This window comes from Sitophilus oryzae, unplaced genomic scaffold, assembly GCF_002938485.1.
Source record: "Sitophilus oryzae breed Bouriz unplaced genomic scaffold, Soryzae_2.0 scaffold_1447_pilon_pilon, whole genome shotgun sequence".
Taxonomy (NCBI): Eukaryota; Metazoa; Arthropoda; class Insecta; order Coleoptera; family Curculionidae; genus Sitophilus; species Sitophilus oryzae.
Window position 1 is genome coordinate 1,046,528 of NW_022146112.1, and position 16,929 is coordinate 1,063,456.

The 16,929-nt window shown below is 32.4% G+C and overlaps 1 protein-coding gene across 1 annotated transcript in view; it reads left to right on the forward strand.

Moving 5' to 3' along the window:
- Positions 1–12,790: 12,790 nt before the first annotated feature.
- LOC115877372 (ATP-binding cassette sub-family G member 4-like) overlaps positions 12,791–16,929 on the forward strand; it is a 150,956-nt gene continuing 146,817 nt past the window's right edge. Inside the window, exon 1 of the mRNA XM_030893521.1 lies at positions 12,791–12,950. Within this exon, the coding sequence (XP_030749381.1) occupies positions 12,875–12,950 (76 nt within the window). The 5' untranslated portion in view covers positions 12,791–12,874. The remainder of the gene's footprint in view (positions 12,951–16,929) is intronic.

A 16,929-nucleotide genomic window follows, 5' to 3' on the forward strand; every position in this document is an offset into this window, starting at 1 on the left:
TTTTAAAGTGAAACACCCTTTTTTATAGGAGATAGACGAAAACTAATGTGTCTGGGGCTCAATTTTTATCAAAAACATGATGGTGAAAACCGCACATCTCTATCTGTTACCGTTTCGGAGTTACGGGATGTTTTTAAAAAATGTGCATTTTTAACAAATCGCTGTAACTTATTTGCTATGAAAAATATTGTATTTTTATAAAAACATTTCCAAAGCACATTTTCACGTATAATTTAATGGTTTAAGTAAAAAAAAATAAATTAATAATTTAAGAATTATCAACAGAAAATTTATTTTTTTATATGGGACACCCTGCATATTTTTAATTTAATGAAAATAATTTAAAATTGCCTTTCCAAAAATATATTATACATGATATTCAAAAATTCGCCCACTTTGAATAAGCAGGCTTTGAACGGAGCCGGCTGTAATGCAAAAGAATTCTAGCTGTGAGCAACCATTAAAACGAAAATAATATTTTTTGCAATGAGCGATGCAGAATTTTATAACAATTTAAATAATATTTAACAACATCAACACATTTAAACTTATATCTAATAATAATAAAAATAAATAGCAAACCAAAACATGAGATTTTGTTACAGGTCTTCTGTTATGGACAGACGGGACCCAACGATACCCTCGTATAATCGCTAAGTACTTCTAATTCTTCACTAGATTTTACGGGCAATTTAAAAATAAGAACCTTTATTCTTCCGTAAAGATAAAAATCTAGAGGCGCTAAGTCTCTAGGCCACGGCGGCCACGGCGCACAGTGGATCGACCCAATGCAATTTGCTGGACATTCAGCAATTATGCAAAATTTCTAACTTAAGACATTTCTTTGAATAAATGTGTTCTAAAATCTTCAAATTTGTTAAAAATAGTCATAACTTTATTATAGATAACTTACTGAATAGTGAAGGGGTGTTTTTCCAGAATATATATTTTATTTGAATTTCCGGATTAAATTGACTATTACAAATTAAACTGCATAATTTCATACTTATTCCAAAACTTAATGAACTTTTTATCATATTTTTATTCTATATGAATTATGACCTTGCGATTTGTCCAGTTCTTTAATACCAACATGTATTCAATAACAATAATTTTCAAGTTTTAATTATTGTATAGTGTATCCCAAAAAAATAAACTTTAAACAAAATTTTCCATAGCCATCTTTGATGCAAGCGGCTGCAATAAAACTTTGTATTCATAAGTTTAGTATAAAATAGAGAAGTCATAACCACCAACAAATAATGGGACTCGGTGGGACTTTTTGATAATTACGAAAGAAAGACGCAAACTATAATACATTTCGCTGAAAAATGTATATTTTCACGGAGAATAAAGTTAAATAAACTCTTTTCAAGTAATTAAAAATATACAGGGTGTCCCAAATAAAAAATAAATTTTTCTGTTCTTCTTCTTCTTCAAGTGTCATGTTCTAGTGAACGTTGACGACTGCCATGTTAACAACATCTCTGTATCGCTCTCGATCTTGCGCTACATGGAGTTCATCCGCACTCAAGCCTGTCCATTGCCGTAAGTTCCTTAACCACGAAAGCCTCTGGCGCCCAATCCACTTCTTCCCCTCGATTTTTCCGTTAAGGATCAGTCGGAGAAATTCATATCGAGGTCCTCTGGTTATATGGCCAAGGTATTCAAGTTTTCGTCGCTTGATAATATCCAGAAGTTGTCTGTCGTGCTCCATTCTTCGAAGAACTTCTTCATTTCTGGTTCTGGTGGCCCAAGATATTCTAAGCATTCTTCTATGTATGTCCTCATTTCAAATGCTTCGATTTTATTTATTGTTTCTTTATTAAGTGTCCACGTCTCACATCCATACAAAAGAATTGACCACATATAACACTTTGTAAACTTCTCCCGTATTTTGATGTTTAGTGAACTATTTGAGAGCAGCGACTTAAACTTCTGAAATGTATTTCTTGCTTGTTCTATACGACATCTGATTTCGCATGACGGATCGATATGTTAGTTAATCCAACAGTCTATATATTTAAACTTCGCCCTAACCTAACCTAACCTAACCACTCCAACGATATTTTTCCTCCAAAGAGAACTATTTCCTCATTCAACAATAATGATGCCTCGCCGACATCTACCTTACTCACAACCATATATTTAGTTCTATTTAGATTAATAGATAACCCCCAATTCTTACAAGCTTCATTGACTCTAGTTACCAATTCTTGTAGATCTATGAGATTTTCTGCTATAATTACGGTATCGCCGGCATATCTGATATTATTGACTATTTCTCCTCCTATTACAATTCCTTTTTGGCCTCTTAGGGATTCTCTAAATATGCTTTCCGAAAAAACGTTGAAGAGGGTGGGAGAGAGTATGCACCCCTGTCTCACGCCCCGTTTCATATTAATAGGTCTAGATTCTCTGTTATTCACGGTATTATTAGCTGTTTGGCTCCAATACAAATTCGAAATCAGCCTAATATCTTTGTCATCTAGCTGGATGTTCTACAGACTTGATATTATTGTGCTGGACACGATCGAAGGCTTTTTCAAAATCAATAAAGCAGAGGTATACCGATCTTCTTACTTCCCAACACCTCTGCAGAAGCGTTTCCATCGTAAATAGTGCTTCCCTGGTTCCCATGCATCGTCTGAAACCAAATTGCTCTGAACTCAGAGCTTCCTCGCACTTGTTGCTAATTTGTCTGGTGATAACTCTTAAATTTTTAATTAAAAAAAATATACTTAACCTTTCGAAGGTCGCCCTTTATTTGATACAAGAAAGGTCGCGCGCGGACTTTGCTAAAGTCCGCATGCTAAATTTAACAGGTCTTAAGCGTTGATAGTGGTGTAAAGACATAAAATAATATGATAATCGAAATAACAATTATTTATTGACTTGCTTCATTACAAATACCAAACATAAACATAAAATATATAACATAAAACACGCAGAAAAAATAAATTAATAAATATTATTCAAAAACAATAATTAATAATAATAAAAAAATCAATCCATATAACAGTGATTACAGAATATTTGTGTGTACCTATTCAAAACATACGAAATTGTGACACTGTACAAAGAATAAAGAGTTGGTCTGTTTTTCCGCCTATCACAACTCTATATAGTAGTAGTGCCGATCCTCTGGTAATGCTATATTCAGTGGTTCAGAATCTGAAATTTACTTTTCAGTATCAGAATTTATTTCGGACCTTTGCCTTTCTATAATATTCACTTCTCGTTCTTCTTTTTCATCGTCATGTTCAGTAGTTAATTCGTCATCTTCTTTCAAACAGTCTTGCATTAGCTGTTGCAATATTTCTTGCAGAGAACATCTAAAAAATAATACTTATTTAATAAAAAAAGTCTATTATTCACTTTTTTTATAAAAATTTGTTCATTTTCAATTAAAACAAATCAGTAAAATAACTTACCTTGTTCGACATTATAAAATTATTGATGTAAAAATAGTAACACAAACAGTCGCTCGCGGACTGACACTCCGCATATGAGTGTAAAAAGATACTAACTACCCTAAACGATGTGCAAACGTACACTTCTCATAAAATATGCAGAGATAGGAAGATACTAGGCGGCGCAGCATTTGATGTTTTCAGATTTTCAAATTATCGGGAAAAATAGGTACCTGCGGACCAAGAACGGTAAACTAATAGGATTGCTCATTCTCATAAGACGTACGTTCGCCTCTTCCCGCGCTTCAGCTGACAGTTGTGACGTCATTGTAGTCCTTGTCAAAGCCTTCGTGGCGTTGTCATGATAGTGTGTATTATTAGTTGCCTATGGTAAACTTATAAAAATAACAGCTGAGAAATGTTGAGTTAATTATTTTGTCAATTTTAAATGTGAAAAAGGTGTCTTTAAAGTTTTTAGAGCTATAGAGTGTATAAATACGTTCATTTTGTGTTGTGGATTGTGACAAAGTGCATACTAAGTGCCCACGATTTTGTTTATTAATTATTTTAAAGCAAAATATGGAAGTACTCTAAAAAGAATGCTTGCAAAAGGTGATGCTGGGAACTGCTGTTCTTAAAAATGCATTATCCGAGTATTTAATACGATTTATACAGTTAATTTTCTATACTGCATACATATAAGGTGTTTAAATAAAAATAAATAAACTAAATAATGAACGTTTTGCATTCGGTAACCAATAATGCACGTGTGTGTATTATTGGTTGCCGGATAAGGACTAATAACCATGACAAGGGCTACAATGACGTCACAAAGCGAGTAGTTTTCGCATGCACCTGGCGGACACTTTTGGCTGAATGAGCAGTCCTATTAGGTTAACTGTTCTTGCCTGCGGACTGTGAGTCCGGAGGGTTAAGCCTGTTCTGTGGTTAAGCCATTAAGTTTTACGTAGAAAAGTGCTTTGAAAATGTTTTCATAAAAATACAAAATTTTCTATAGCAAAGAAAATTAAAACAGCGATTTGTTAAAAAGGCACGTTTTGGTAACAGATATCGATGTGCGGTTCTCACCATCATGTTTTTGATACAAATTGAGCTCCAGACAACGATATTAGTTTTCGTCTATCTCCTATAGAAAAGGGTGTTTCCTTTTAAAAGTGTCCACATTTGAGCGAGACTGGTCATGTGGTCATCGTCTTGCACAAAAAGCAGGAACAAAACTAAGACCAAGGCCAATACTAGCATCTGCAAGACCAAGGCCAAGATCGAGTGTAAGGCTTCCGCAACTTCAAGCACGCAAAACTCTTGCAGTCTATTTTCCAGTTTTGCTTTCAAATATTATTTAGAGATCACTCTATTAACATCACTATGACACTGGCATTGAGGATTTTTGCTTTTAAAATCGTTATGCTTCCTATCTAAGCACTTAAACATTATATTCATATTGTTAAAAATGTAAATGTAAAAATTTTAAATCTATAATTAGAATGCCATTAGATACCTAGATATGTTTTGCCATCAAGTTATAATCTCATGTTTTTAAACTAATCAGTCAAGCAAAAATTTTAAATAAATATTTCTTATTTATGGTTTAACATGTTATTTGTTTGCTTTTCTTATATCCATTACAGTTGAATTTAAATGATGTACCTACTACCTACGTTTCAATATTGTGCTAACTTATTATTTATTGACTTTTTCTGAATATCTAATTTATTACGTATTTTTGAAAATATAAAAATAATAAATGATACTCGTAGAGGTACAGTAATGGTTCTATTGTTTTAGTATTTTTTAGTTACTTAAAAGGTTATAAATAATCATGGCACTATTAGAACCAGAGTAAAAACAAAATCATATTTACTATTTTGCGGTTAAATATAAATTCTGAGCTTTTAGATATTTTTACATAGAAAATAATTCTATAATGCTATATAAAAATAACCGAAGGATATAAGCCGTTATATATTCTTTAATAACACGGTATTTTTATTTCTAAAAATTTATTTTAAAAATAGATTATAAACTTTATTTATTTTGTTATAACTATATTGTTGTGTAGTAACTATAATAACAAATTAAATTTAGATCACTATTAAATTTATCATTAAAATATTTATGTCACGGACATAAAAGGTTGAGATCATATCAAATATATGTTGAAGTAGATATAAAATAATTTAAGTATTTATTTAAATTAAAATAATTTGAATATCTTGGAATATGCCAAATATAGAAAATAATTGAGGCGTCAAGTTGCAAAACCCGTCTTATCCCCAAAACGATGGTTCTAGATAATAAGCAACAACTGTTTTAGCAAATGTTGAAAGTGTTATTTTACAAAAAAACGTGTCCATTAAGCGGAATCATTGTTTTGCATCTGGTTTTTGTAGAAATAAAAATTAATATTTAAATTTTAAAGAGAAAAAAAATAATTCGTTCATATTTTTGTGTTTTTTTTTCTTTAAAAATTAAATATTAATTTTTATTTCTACAAAAATCAGACACAAAAGATACAAAACAATGATTCCACTTAATGGACACGTTTTTTGTATCCGTTTTGTTTTGCGGGTTTTTGTTACAGGCAAGATATTTTTTCTTAACTTGAAATTATTAGGTATGCTATTTTATTAAAATTAGGTAAGGATTTAAAAGGGATAAGACGTCAGTAGTAATACCGTACGATAGAAAAAAATGACGTCCAGTTGGTTTGGAAATGACGATCAATGACATTTCCCATATAATTTTCCATATAAAATGACAGCGATCTTCATTTCATAGCCATACCTGACGCCGTTTTTATTGGATCATACGGTATTATACTTGTTCCAGTAACGTAATTTGTAGTGAATTTTATATAGGAATAGGCGAGCTTTTCTGCAGTTTGGGACTATGTTTATGTAGATATTAGGATTTAGGATCCACATTAATATAAACTGCGTCTGCTGGATCTGTGTCTATAAAAGGAATGCGGACAAAAAACATTTAAATAAACAGCAATATATTTTATACGTCGACTTGACGAGTACGTCACCGCAAATCGCTCCGCCCACTCATTTTATTGGCTACTTGCAAATTTGTCGAATTTTTATTGATGGGACGCGTCGTCTATTTTTTTACGAAAAACATCGAGAGAATATCGTTTCCCCTCTCACGGATACCTCGTAGCCACAGAACGGACAGACGTACTGTATGTCATAAGGCCATTTTTTTAAATGGATAAGGCGGGTTTTCCAACTTGACGGCCAAATTAAATAACGTATTTACAATAAACAAAAGATGTTATCGTGGGGACTATATTAAAAAAGAGGAATTAAATTATTGGGCAAACCTACAGTAAGATTAACCAGGAAACATGACTAAAATACGACTACGTAGACACTTAGTGTTTCTGCTTTCCGGCTTCATCAATACGGGAGGAATCAGCAACGATGAACTAGCGATCCTGGAGAAACAAAAAGGGAAGCAATCGAGGCACGAGGCACCATTTACAACCTGGTTTAGCAGTAGCTCACAATTCGCGAGCGTTACCACCGAAAAAACCGCTGCGGAGGTACTCCAACATACATCGCCGCTATCACCTTGGCCCAGAGAAAAAGAGTCGTATTTTAGTCATGTTTCATGGCTAATCTTATTGTAGGTTTGACCAATAATTTAATTCTTCTTTTTTTAACGTATTTACGTTATATTTATAATATCCAAACATATTATAAGAATATATTGCCAGTACCCGCATTTACACAATGAGTGGAAAGTGAAACCAAAGAAAAGAAACAGAAATATGAATCTTGCACAAGTATATCCTTTCCATTCAATAGGATTTTCGTGCGTATGCACCAAATAAAACGATCTAATTCGTCTGCTTTATCGCCGAATTTTGTCACCTGCCCGCGCAATATGTTAAACACTAAATATTATTTTTATAATTAAAATATTAACATTTTATTGGTAATGGCATTATTTCAACCTGTTATTTTAGATATTCATCATATCTATCTGTTTATTGTTTTTGTTTAAATATTTCAGAGATTAAATTTAAATTTATAAGTAAAGGTGCGAATAGTCAGATGCTCAATTGATTTACGTGGTAGATAGAAACTTAGAAAACAACTTCTATTGGTTAGTATGAAATAAATCCTAAGTAGAAGCACTTATTATGGTTAGTATGAAATAAATCTTAATTAGAATCTTAATCGAGAAGCACTTCTCACGCTTGCGTAGTTCAAAACTGTTGAACGAAAAGGACCGACTTATGCGGATTTTGTATAGCTCCATCTCAAAAATTTGGCTTCAATTTCTATATCTGACTAGCGATATAGTGTAATACATATATATGATAATATCCTTATTAATCTTAATTCTTAACCTAGATCTATCGCACGATTCAGAACTAACTATAACTCCTCCAAGGAATCTTCTACTGTTTGCCATAGACAGAAAGGGGATCTAAATGTTTTTTGAATGAAATTGTATTGAGAGGAGTAAATATTTCAACTAAAGTATGTAGGTACCTCAAGATACGATTTAAATTTCTTAAAACGTTAATATTTTTTGTTGGTTAAGCATTTTTTAACCAACTACTGGTATTGAAAGACTTGAAATTATTAGGTATACTATAAAATAAAATAAATAATCTGAAAAAAAAAACGGAACAAAACAAATAGATTCTAGTTAGCTGCTCTATCTTTTATTAGCAAGTAGATATTCTTTGAAATAAATCATAAAATTTGAATAAAGGGTAACTGAATTCGTTTAAAGAAACAACGAAATTATAATTCAATTATGAAAATTACATAAATTTTAGATAAGAATTAACTAATAATTTTTTAACTAACATCCGCAGATTAACTATATGTATAGGAGAATAAAAAATCATTCGAAGAATAAATAATATAAAATTACGTTTAATTACTTGTGATACAGGTATAAGCATATATATTATGCGAATGGACAAGAGTAATATTCTCTGATTATTTTTTAATAACCTAGTCACACACAATCGTTTTCACATAATTAACGGTAACAGGGTAATTACCAACGCTTAAAATCTAGTGGTCCTTAGAATCTAGTGGTTACGCTCCTTCATTAGTTCATAAAATTATTGGGTAATATTACCTTTCAAAAAGAAAACATACAGGTTAACTCATTCCTCATTACCGCTTGATAGCAATATCGATTGATAAATAAACTCAATTTTAAACTATAGAGGAAAAACCACTGGAAAAATTGAGTAGTAATGAAATATTATGGTTGTAGAAATACGTTGGACGGATTGGATTAATTATACCTAAAATTTAAAAAAAATGTATCTTTTAATTAAGATTTGGCGAGACAGATATTTATTGGCTCAACATATTTTTGTGATTTATTAGGTGCTTAGTATCGCATGTTACTAATTGGTAGCTGTAGACCGGGAGATGGCCAAACTAGTAATAACAGAACAAAAACTGAAATGAGCTATTGACACCTTTCAGCCTTATAAGAGCAGCAGGACTAGATGGGATTTTTCCTGCCCTTCTAAAAAAAGTCTATATATACCAACCATCTGGAAAAGAGCGAAAGTGATTTTCATACTCAAAATGGGCTAATCCTAACTCATTTAGGCCCTTTAGTCTCACATCGTTCATATTAAAAACGATGAGGAAAGTAGTGGACAACTATATTGGTGTAAATCATCTAAAGGCTAAACCACTGCACGATAGTCAGCATGCATATAGAGCGGGCAGATCCACAGAAACGTCCTCTGTACCAGTTAACCGAGCTAATACACGCAAGCCTGGATAGCAAAACAACAGCAATTTGTGCCTTCTTGGACATTATAGGGGCGTTTCACAATATACTTCATAAGGTGGTCAAGCGATCTCTGGAAACAAGAGGAGTGAACAGTACGATAATTCGTTGGTTTTGGGAAATGCTCTCAACACGGACAGCAGAGGCTGAGATAGGTATCAAAACTATAGTTATTAAAACAACGCAAGGAACTTCACAAGATGAAGTGGCCTCTCCCCTACTGTGGATATTGATAGTGGATGAATTACTAGACGAATTAACTCTAGCGGGAATACACTGCATAGGGTATGCAGATGACATAGTCATCATTGTGCGGGGGAAAACCGCGGTAGTGCCATTCGCCAGAAAGCGAAGTCTAAAAAACTTAAAAGAATCTGTGTTGATGGAAAGGAAATACTGCACAGGCACAAATAATCACAGGAAGTCAAATATCTGCGAATAACCCTGGACAGTAAACTTCTCTAGAACAGGCATATTAAGGATATTACCAGCAAAGATAGTAATGATGGCTCTTAGGATATGCAGAAAACTGGCGGGAAATAGATGGGGCTGCGCACCTAACATTTTGCACTGGATGTATACTATGGAGCAGTTGCTTGGTACACAGCACTACAGCAACGTACAGTAAGGCAAAACCTGTGTAAAGTACAAGGACTGGCATGCATCTGCATCACATGTGCCATGAGAATATGCCCAATAGCAGCGATGGAGGTCATCCTAGACCTAACACCACTGCACATTGTCGCGCAATGCAACAATAATTACGGTTACAGTTGAGGGTTGGAACCTTTGGTGTTACACAGCAAAATAAAAACACTAAATCACCACAATACACCAAAACACTTTTACTTTTACACTGGACGCGCGTTTCGCTAACCATGTTAGCATCATCAGCAGATGATTATAAACTAAAGTACAATCTACAAGTTGAGCGTTTATATACTCCTCAGTGGGCACCGAGTGGGCGTGGCAAAATCTAGCCAACCAAGTCAGAGCCTACTGAGCGTAACAGTTAGATTTCCGCCACTAGAGTAGTAGGAACAAAGAACTTGAAGGAATTGGACCGTTGACTCTGTTCATACTATCTTTACATTTATTAATTATGATGCTTTCATATGCATCTAATTGCCTGTAATTTGAGACTTGTTTAATTAATTTTAAATTATTAAGATCTATACAATGTTCATTATCAACAATATGTTCGGCAACGCAAGATTTATCCGGTCTACCATATCTTATCTGAGCTAAATGTTCTTTAAATCTAGTTAATATTGATCTTCTAGTTTGCCCAACATATTTCTGATTGCAATCTTTACAAGAAATTTCATAATAATAATTACGGTCATTGACGGAAACAATACTGGAAGAATTTTCAGGTCAGGGACTTGGAACACCCTCAAAAATAAAATTCCACTTTTCCAACTCCCAGTGGATGACATACCAAAAATTTACAACTTTGAGAAATACCCAACTGTGGTATTGAGTAATAAAAAGGCACAAAAAGGTACAAAAGGAGTAATAAAGGATAAATTGGACGGGAGAAACATTTCCTCAGCATGCAAAAGACCATACCATAATGCGGTATACTGATGCTTCCAAAACCAAAGCAGGGACAGGGATTAGGCCGAAAACTAAATACTCCGAATCAATGGGCACCTACCCCAGCGAAGTTGATTCAGTGCGCGTTCAGCTTTACTTTGCTACACAGAACACACTAAAGAAGAACGCTAACTCCCATGCATTTTTTAGTTTCAAAACGGTTTCAAATTTGTAAAGAAATCTGTAATCTATATATTGAAGTGGCGCCATCTAGCCACCCAGGGAAGTAACAAATGTGGCGGCAAATTTAAATAGATGCAATTTATTTTTAAGCAAGACGTATTGACTTGTTCGCCAGTTAGAGCCAATCAGATTTCTACAAAATAATGTGTAGTCATCTGATTGGTCCCAAGTTGGCAAACAAGTCAAATTAATGGTAAAAAACGATTTATATATAAAGGTTAAACCAGGTTGTAAAGTGTTAAATGGTTTGCTTATATCATTTTATGTGCATAAAAACCTACAATAAATAATTTATTTTAATTTACAGAAAATTATACCATGAAACATTTTACAAAGAAATAAAACAACAGATTAAAAAGTATAATATTTATTATAGTACCAGATTTAAGAACACATAACAAATATCGTTGGAATACAAGAGAAAGTGACGTCCATTAGAAACAATGTTTTATTTACATGTATTTTTTACATATGGACTTGAACAATTGTGTAATATCACATTGTGGAGTTTATGTACAAAAATATGGAGTTGATCAATTTTTTTTTGTAAAAATATATGGCGTTGTAAATATTACATTGTTAAAAAATAAAATTCACGAACATTTGGACTTGGTTAGGTTACCTCACTTTCTCGGATTATTAAATAAAATTGTTAGATAAATCAAAGACCTTTAACTTAAACCTTACCTTTAATAAAGATCTTAAAAATCAAACACAAAACAAATTTCAAAAACATTCAAAAATACAAAATCACGATTGTAAAATGACGATTGCAAAAAACACAGCCAAACAACCAGAAAACAGCGAAACGCACATCTCCGTTCAATTGCAAAACACAACTGAAGAGGAAGGAGGAAGCCGGAAACGGAAAACTGATTTGACATACAGAACAATGACAGAACATTAATAGGCCTATTTAGGCAACTATAAAAACAATTTTATACGCAATTGTTAGGCAACTAGAAAAATTAAAATAAAAATACGCCATCTAGCGCCCCAGGAAATTACTACCCCAAAAACAGATCGTTCAAGGTCGTATATCTCAGTTGACTGGCCCTGCTTTGCTAGTAATATAGAGGCCGTAAAGCGGCCCATACATTATCAAACAAACTGCGCAAGACAGGCTGTTGCGCAACAAGTTGCCAATGTATGGCCCTGTTTGATGCGTGGCACAATCGTTTGATAAGTTTCAAAAATGTTTGAATCTTTTATGCAACGGGACTGTTTGCGCGACGCGTTGTGTAGTGTATGTATGTGTGTTGCGCTTCGTTGAACAATATTTTAGTTGCCAGGCGGTTTTTTTGGCGGAACGTCGCTTGTTTCTCGAACAATGCACAACTTTTAATAAAAAGTTTGATCAAAATTTTAAAGCCTAGTTTATGGGTGATTTAAAGCCAAAAAAAGCTTAGTGAATGGGTGATTTAAAAGTTGTGCAATGCAACGTTGGGCATTGCTTTGTTGCGCAATTTGTTTGATAATGTATGGGACACTATAGATTTGTGGAAATTTTATACTACTTAAATATTCTGAAACTTATTTGAGCAACTATTACATGTGTTAACAAATTATAAGTTAAAATTTAAAACCTTCAAACACTATAACAAACTGTTTTCTGAAACCCACTGGAGAAAAACTTGTAGAAAAACTCAAATTCAAACTGTTTTCTTGGCATAAATCACATTAGGCTTACCTCGTATAGGAAACGAATGCCATAACCGAATGTATGATAAGGCGATAAAAATTATAGATGCATGTAAAAATCCATTAGTAGTTTAGTGATTGTTCGCTATATATGTTGATACAATACATGTCCGTTTATTTTGTTATTATAATAATATTTTAGTGGCTGCTAAAATTCGAAAAAAGGAATAATGACTCCACAAGGAACAGCTGAAAATCGAGATATTGAGTTCGAAAATATATTTCTAACAGTAAAATCTATAACTGGTAAGTTCATAATGTGTTTTAAGCATTTAGTTTTGATATTTCCATTTTTTAATATCGATTAGAATCAAACTATCTCAAAGAGTTATGCTAAATATAATTATATCCACTTGTGTTATTAAACATATTCCGTTATCAGATGCTATCTGCTATCTTATATACGAGTACGAATAATCTATTATCTCTCTAATATTTTTGTTATGTGCTTCTTTAATTATCCAAAAAATTAAAGAGGAAATGGTAGCCAAGAAAACGAAGGAATGTAAGAAATGAAAATAATACGCATTTTCCTGAAAATGTGTAATAACAGAAATATCAAAATTAAGTAATATTTTGCTAAATGAACAGGGTGATTTAAAATTGGTTCCTTAGAAATATGCAAAATAAAAACAAAAATATTATGGATGGGATTGAAAACGAACGTATCCCAATTAAGAAACTCTATGAAAAAATGGTGTTTTCCTTTTTCTCCTGATGTTATGTATAGTGATGTGCTCACTCAATCAGGTATAATAAGGGAATCTTGGATTTGGTCTTGGTCTCGCAGTTAATAAGTAGTCTTGGTGTTGGAAAGTCTTGTATTTTTTAATATATTTTTTTCCCTTTTGCACTTTCTATTCGAGATAGAAAATATTTAAATAAATAGTATTATTTTTAGTAATTTAATGCAAATAAAACTCTAAATAAAGAAATTATTAGAATATTAGTCTGACAAAGATTTTTATTTTTTAATATTATATTATATTGAATTGGGATAAAACTATTTGTAAACTAATTAAAAAATAATTTCGAACAAATAAATAATTTCTTATATCACATAAAGGTGAAAAAATATTGGAGACCGCAAGAAGATAAGATAAAAAAATAAAGTCTTGCATGCTTGGTGTTAGCTTGGCCTTGCGAAAGTCTTGCACTGGTCGGTCTTGGTCTAGCAGATGAAACGCTAATTTTGGTCTTGGTCTTGCTTTTTATGCAAGACCAAGACCAAGACCAGTCTCGCTATGGAGCAATCCTTATACATACGTAAATCATGATGCTCATATTATACACTTGCATAAAAGAAATAAATAATATTAGTTAAATATTAGGTATGCTAAATGGAAAAATATACCACTAATCTCAGGATTAGAAAACTCAATATCTTTCATAGTCTATTTTCTCATAGCGATCATTTTTGAAAGTTCTGTAGGAACAATAAGCAGTTATAAATATAAATGAACTAATTTATATTACCTAATTTAAATACAATAGCAAAAATATAATTAAGTTTTGAATTTGCGTAAACGATAATATTGTTAAAAAAATGTAGTAAAAAATTATGATTATTGTTAGTTCCCAGTAGTTAATATGCAGATAAAAAAAATCGTGGGTGTTTGGGAAGGCTTGAAAAGAAACAATGTTTTTGCGACGTTTCGCGACTTTATTGTCGCTTCTTCAGGCACCAAAATATATATAAATCCACATTATGCCTACAAACATTCATGGCGATTCCAACCGCTACTAAGACACATACAGACGAACCGAACAGAAACTTGACAGGTATTCTTAGGGCCCGATATACACCGATGCCCGGTTTGTGTCGTACTCAAGTACTCAAGTGTCGTACTCAAGTACTCAAGTGTCGTACTCAAGTACGACACAAACCGAGCATCGGTGTATATCGGGCCCAAGAATACCTGTCAAGTTTCTGTTCGATTCGTCTGTATGTGTCTTAGTGTTGGCGGTTGGAGTCGCCATGAATGTTTGTAGGCATAATGTGGATTAATATATGTTTTGGTGCCTGAAGAAGTGACAATAAAGTCGTGAAACGTCGCAAAAACATTGTTTCCTTTCAAGCCTTCCCAAACACCCACGATTTTTTTTATCTGCGTAGTAAAAAATCTTTCATCATTTTAACAGTCAAATTTCGATTTTAATTTCATAATCGTTTGGTAAATTTAATTAAATACAGTAGTTATTGAAAGCCATATATTATTATTATTTAACAAGTTTTGGTATGACAGAATCAGTTATACTTTCATTTATTATGCGTTATTTTCAGTACAATACCTATAGATAATTTACAATATAGTTTTTCTGCATTTATACATATACAGTTAAACACCTGGGCGTTAAATTTACCTTATGAATCCGCATTTGTTATTATATACCTATCTGACATTTCAAAGATTCTTTTTGATGATATGTAAGCAGATGATATCTAAACAGGAGGCGTATAAAGGTGCCTTACATTGTTCCAAATTTAATTAAAGTCTGGCGAAGGTTTTGTACACCGTTTGGCTTATTTTTGATCTAGGTTACCCTAGGTTATTTATTTTTAGGTTTTTGATCTAGGTTGACCCTAGGTTATTTAGAGGATATGCAGAAGATTGAAAGGTAATACAGAATATGTTAATGCCTAATTTGATTATATTGATATTGGTCAATAAAATTTTCGACCTAAAGGATTATCTTGGTGTCGTAGTTAATAAGTAGTCTTGGTGTTGGAAAGTCCTTTTTGGTTGGATCCTAGACCAATATATCCTTATTATCTATAGTCCTATAGATAGAATTATGTTCTTTTTGCTGCAGGCTATGATAAATTGATTTCTCAGATTTTCTAATACTTAAATAAACTTAATGGATTTCCTTGCTGTATTCCTGTATGCTTCCTGGATGTATTTCTTGGAGCAGATACGTGAACTCGAGCAGAAGGAGTGATTCTTTTCTTAATGTTAACAAAAAGTGAAAGGAGCGAGCATACCACACAGTACCATCCTGAAAGTCCTCCATGGTTAAAATGAATTTTTCAGTTAATTAATTAGTATTATTAGACTTCCTGAAACGTTAAGAATTTTTTGGCGGTTAGACACATTTGTTTCAATGGTACAATACCACTGTCAAATTGGTCTCCGTTAGATTAACAAATTAACGCAGTGCTGTTCACAAAAAATATTTTTTTTATTTAGTAGATTTTCTTCTAATGGCGAAAAACCTAAAAGTCTATTCAAGAACTCTCTTAGATTTTTATATATTTAATGGGCTTACTGTTTGTCTACTAATAAAAATTAAAATCTTTAATTTTATAACATTTGATTTTTGATTATGACATATAACATTTTTTGATTTATAACATATAACATTTGATTTTTATGTTATTATTTAGTAAAATTTAGAAACTGTTTCATAAGTTGCAGTTAATTAATTGATTTATGCTATATTCTTAAAATAGAGATGATTTTGCGACTTTGACTTGATTGATATTGATATAATAAACACAGCTTATTCATACCTAGCCTACCGACTTTGCAGGGAAATCTGCTTACGTTCTGATATAGGTATTCATATTGTTTACCAAGAGAGTTCCTTATCTTATGTTATGTGAGTTCGAGACCAAATCGATACTGTAACCCTGCCTGCTGGCATCTGTACAAGAACAGGCGTGGCAAGTGAAACGCGAATACTCGCAAAGCTCTGAAATCAGACTTACTGGAGAGATGCGGTAAACGACTTTTTTGTTGATGTTTAATCATTAACAATTTTGAATTTTATAGATTTTGATCATCTCACACACTGGTTAAAAGTCTAGTATTTAATATTTTATAACTCTTAAATGATTATATCCATTTACAATTTTCCTATTGTAAAATTTTATTGATACGCCTTTTTGTGTTCTGCAATGTCCATGTAGTATGTTCTATTTGTAATTTTAATGACGTATTTTTTTTTGAATTATATGATTTGTATTGTATGATATTTTTTTTATTATTTGTATATTTGTTGTGCTTTTGTTTGTTTTATAAATGCTTTGTCGGGCTGAGTATCAACTCAGATAAAACCGCCGTAGTGCCATTCACCAGAAAGCGAAGTTTGAAAAACTTGAAAAGAATCCATATAGATGGAAAGGAAATACTGCCATCACAGGAAGTGAAATATCTAGGAATAACCCTGGATAGTAAACTTCTCTGGAACAGGCATATTAAGAACATTACCAGCAAAGCCA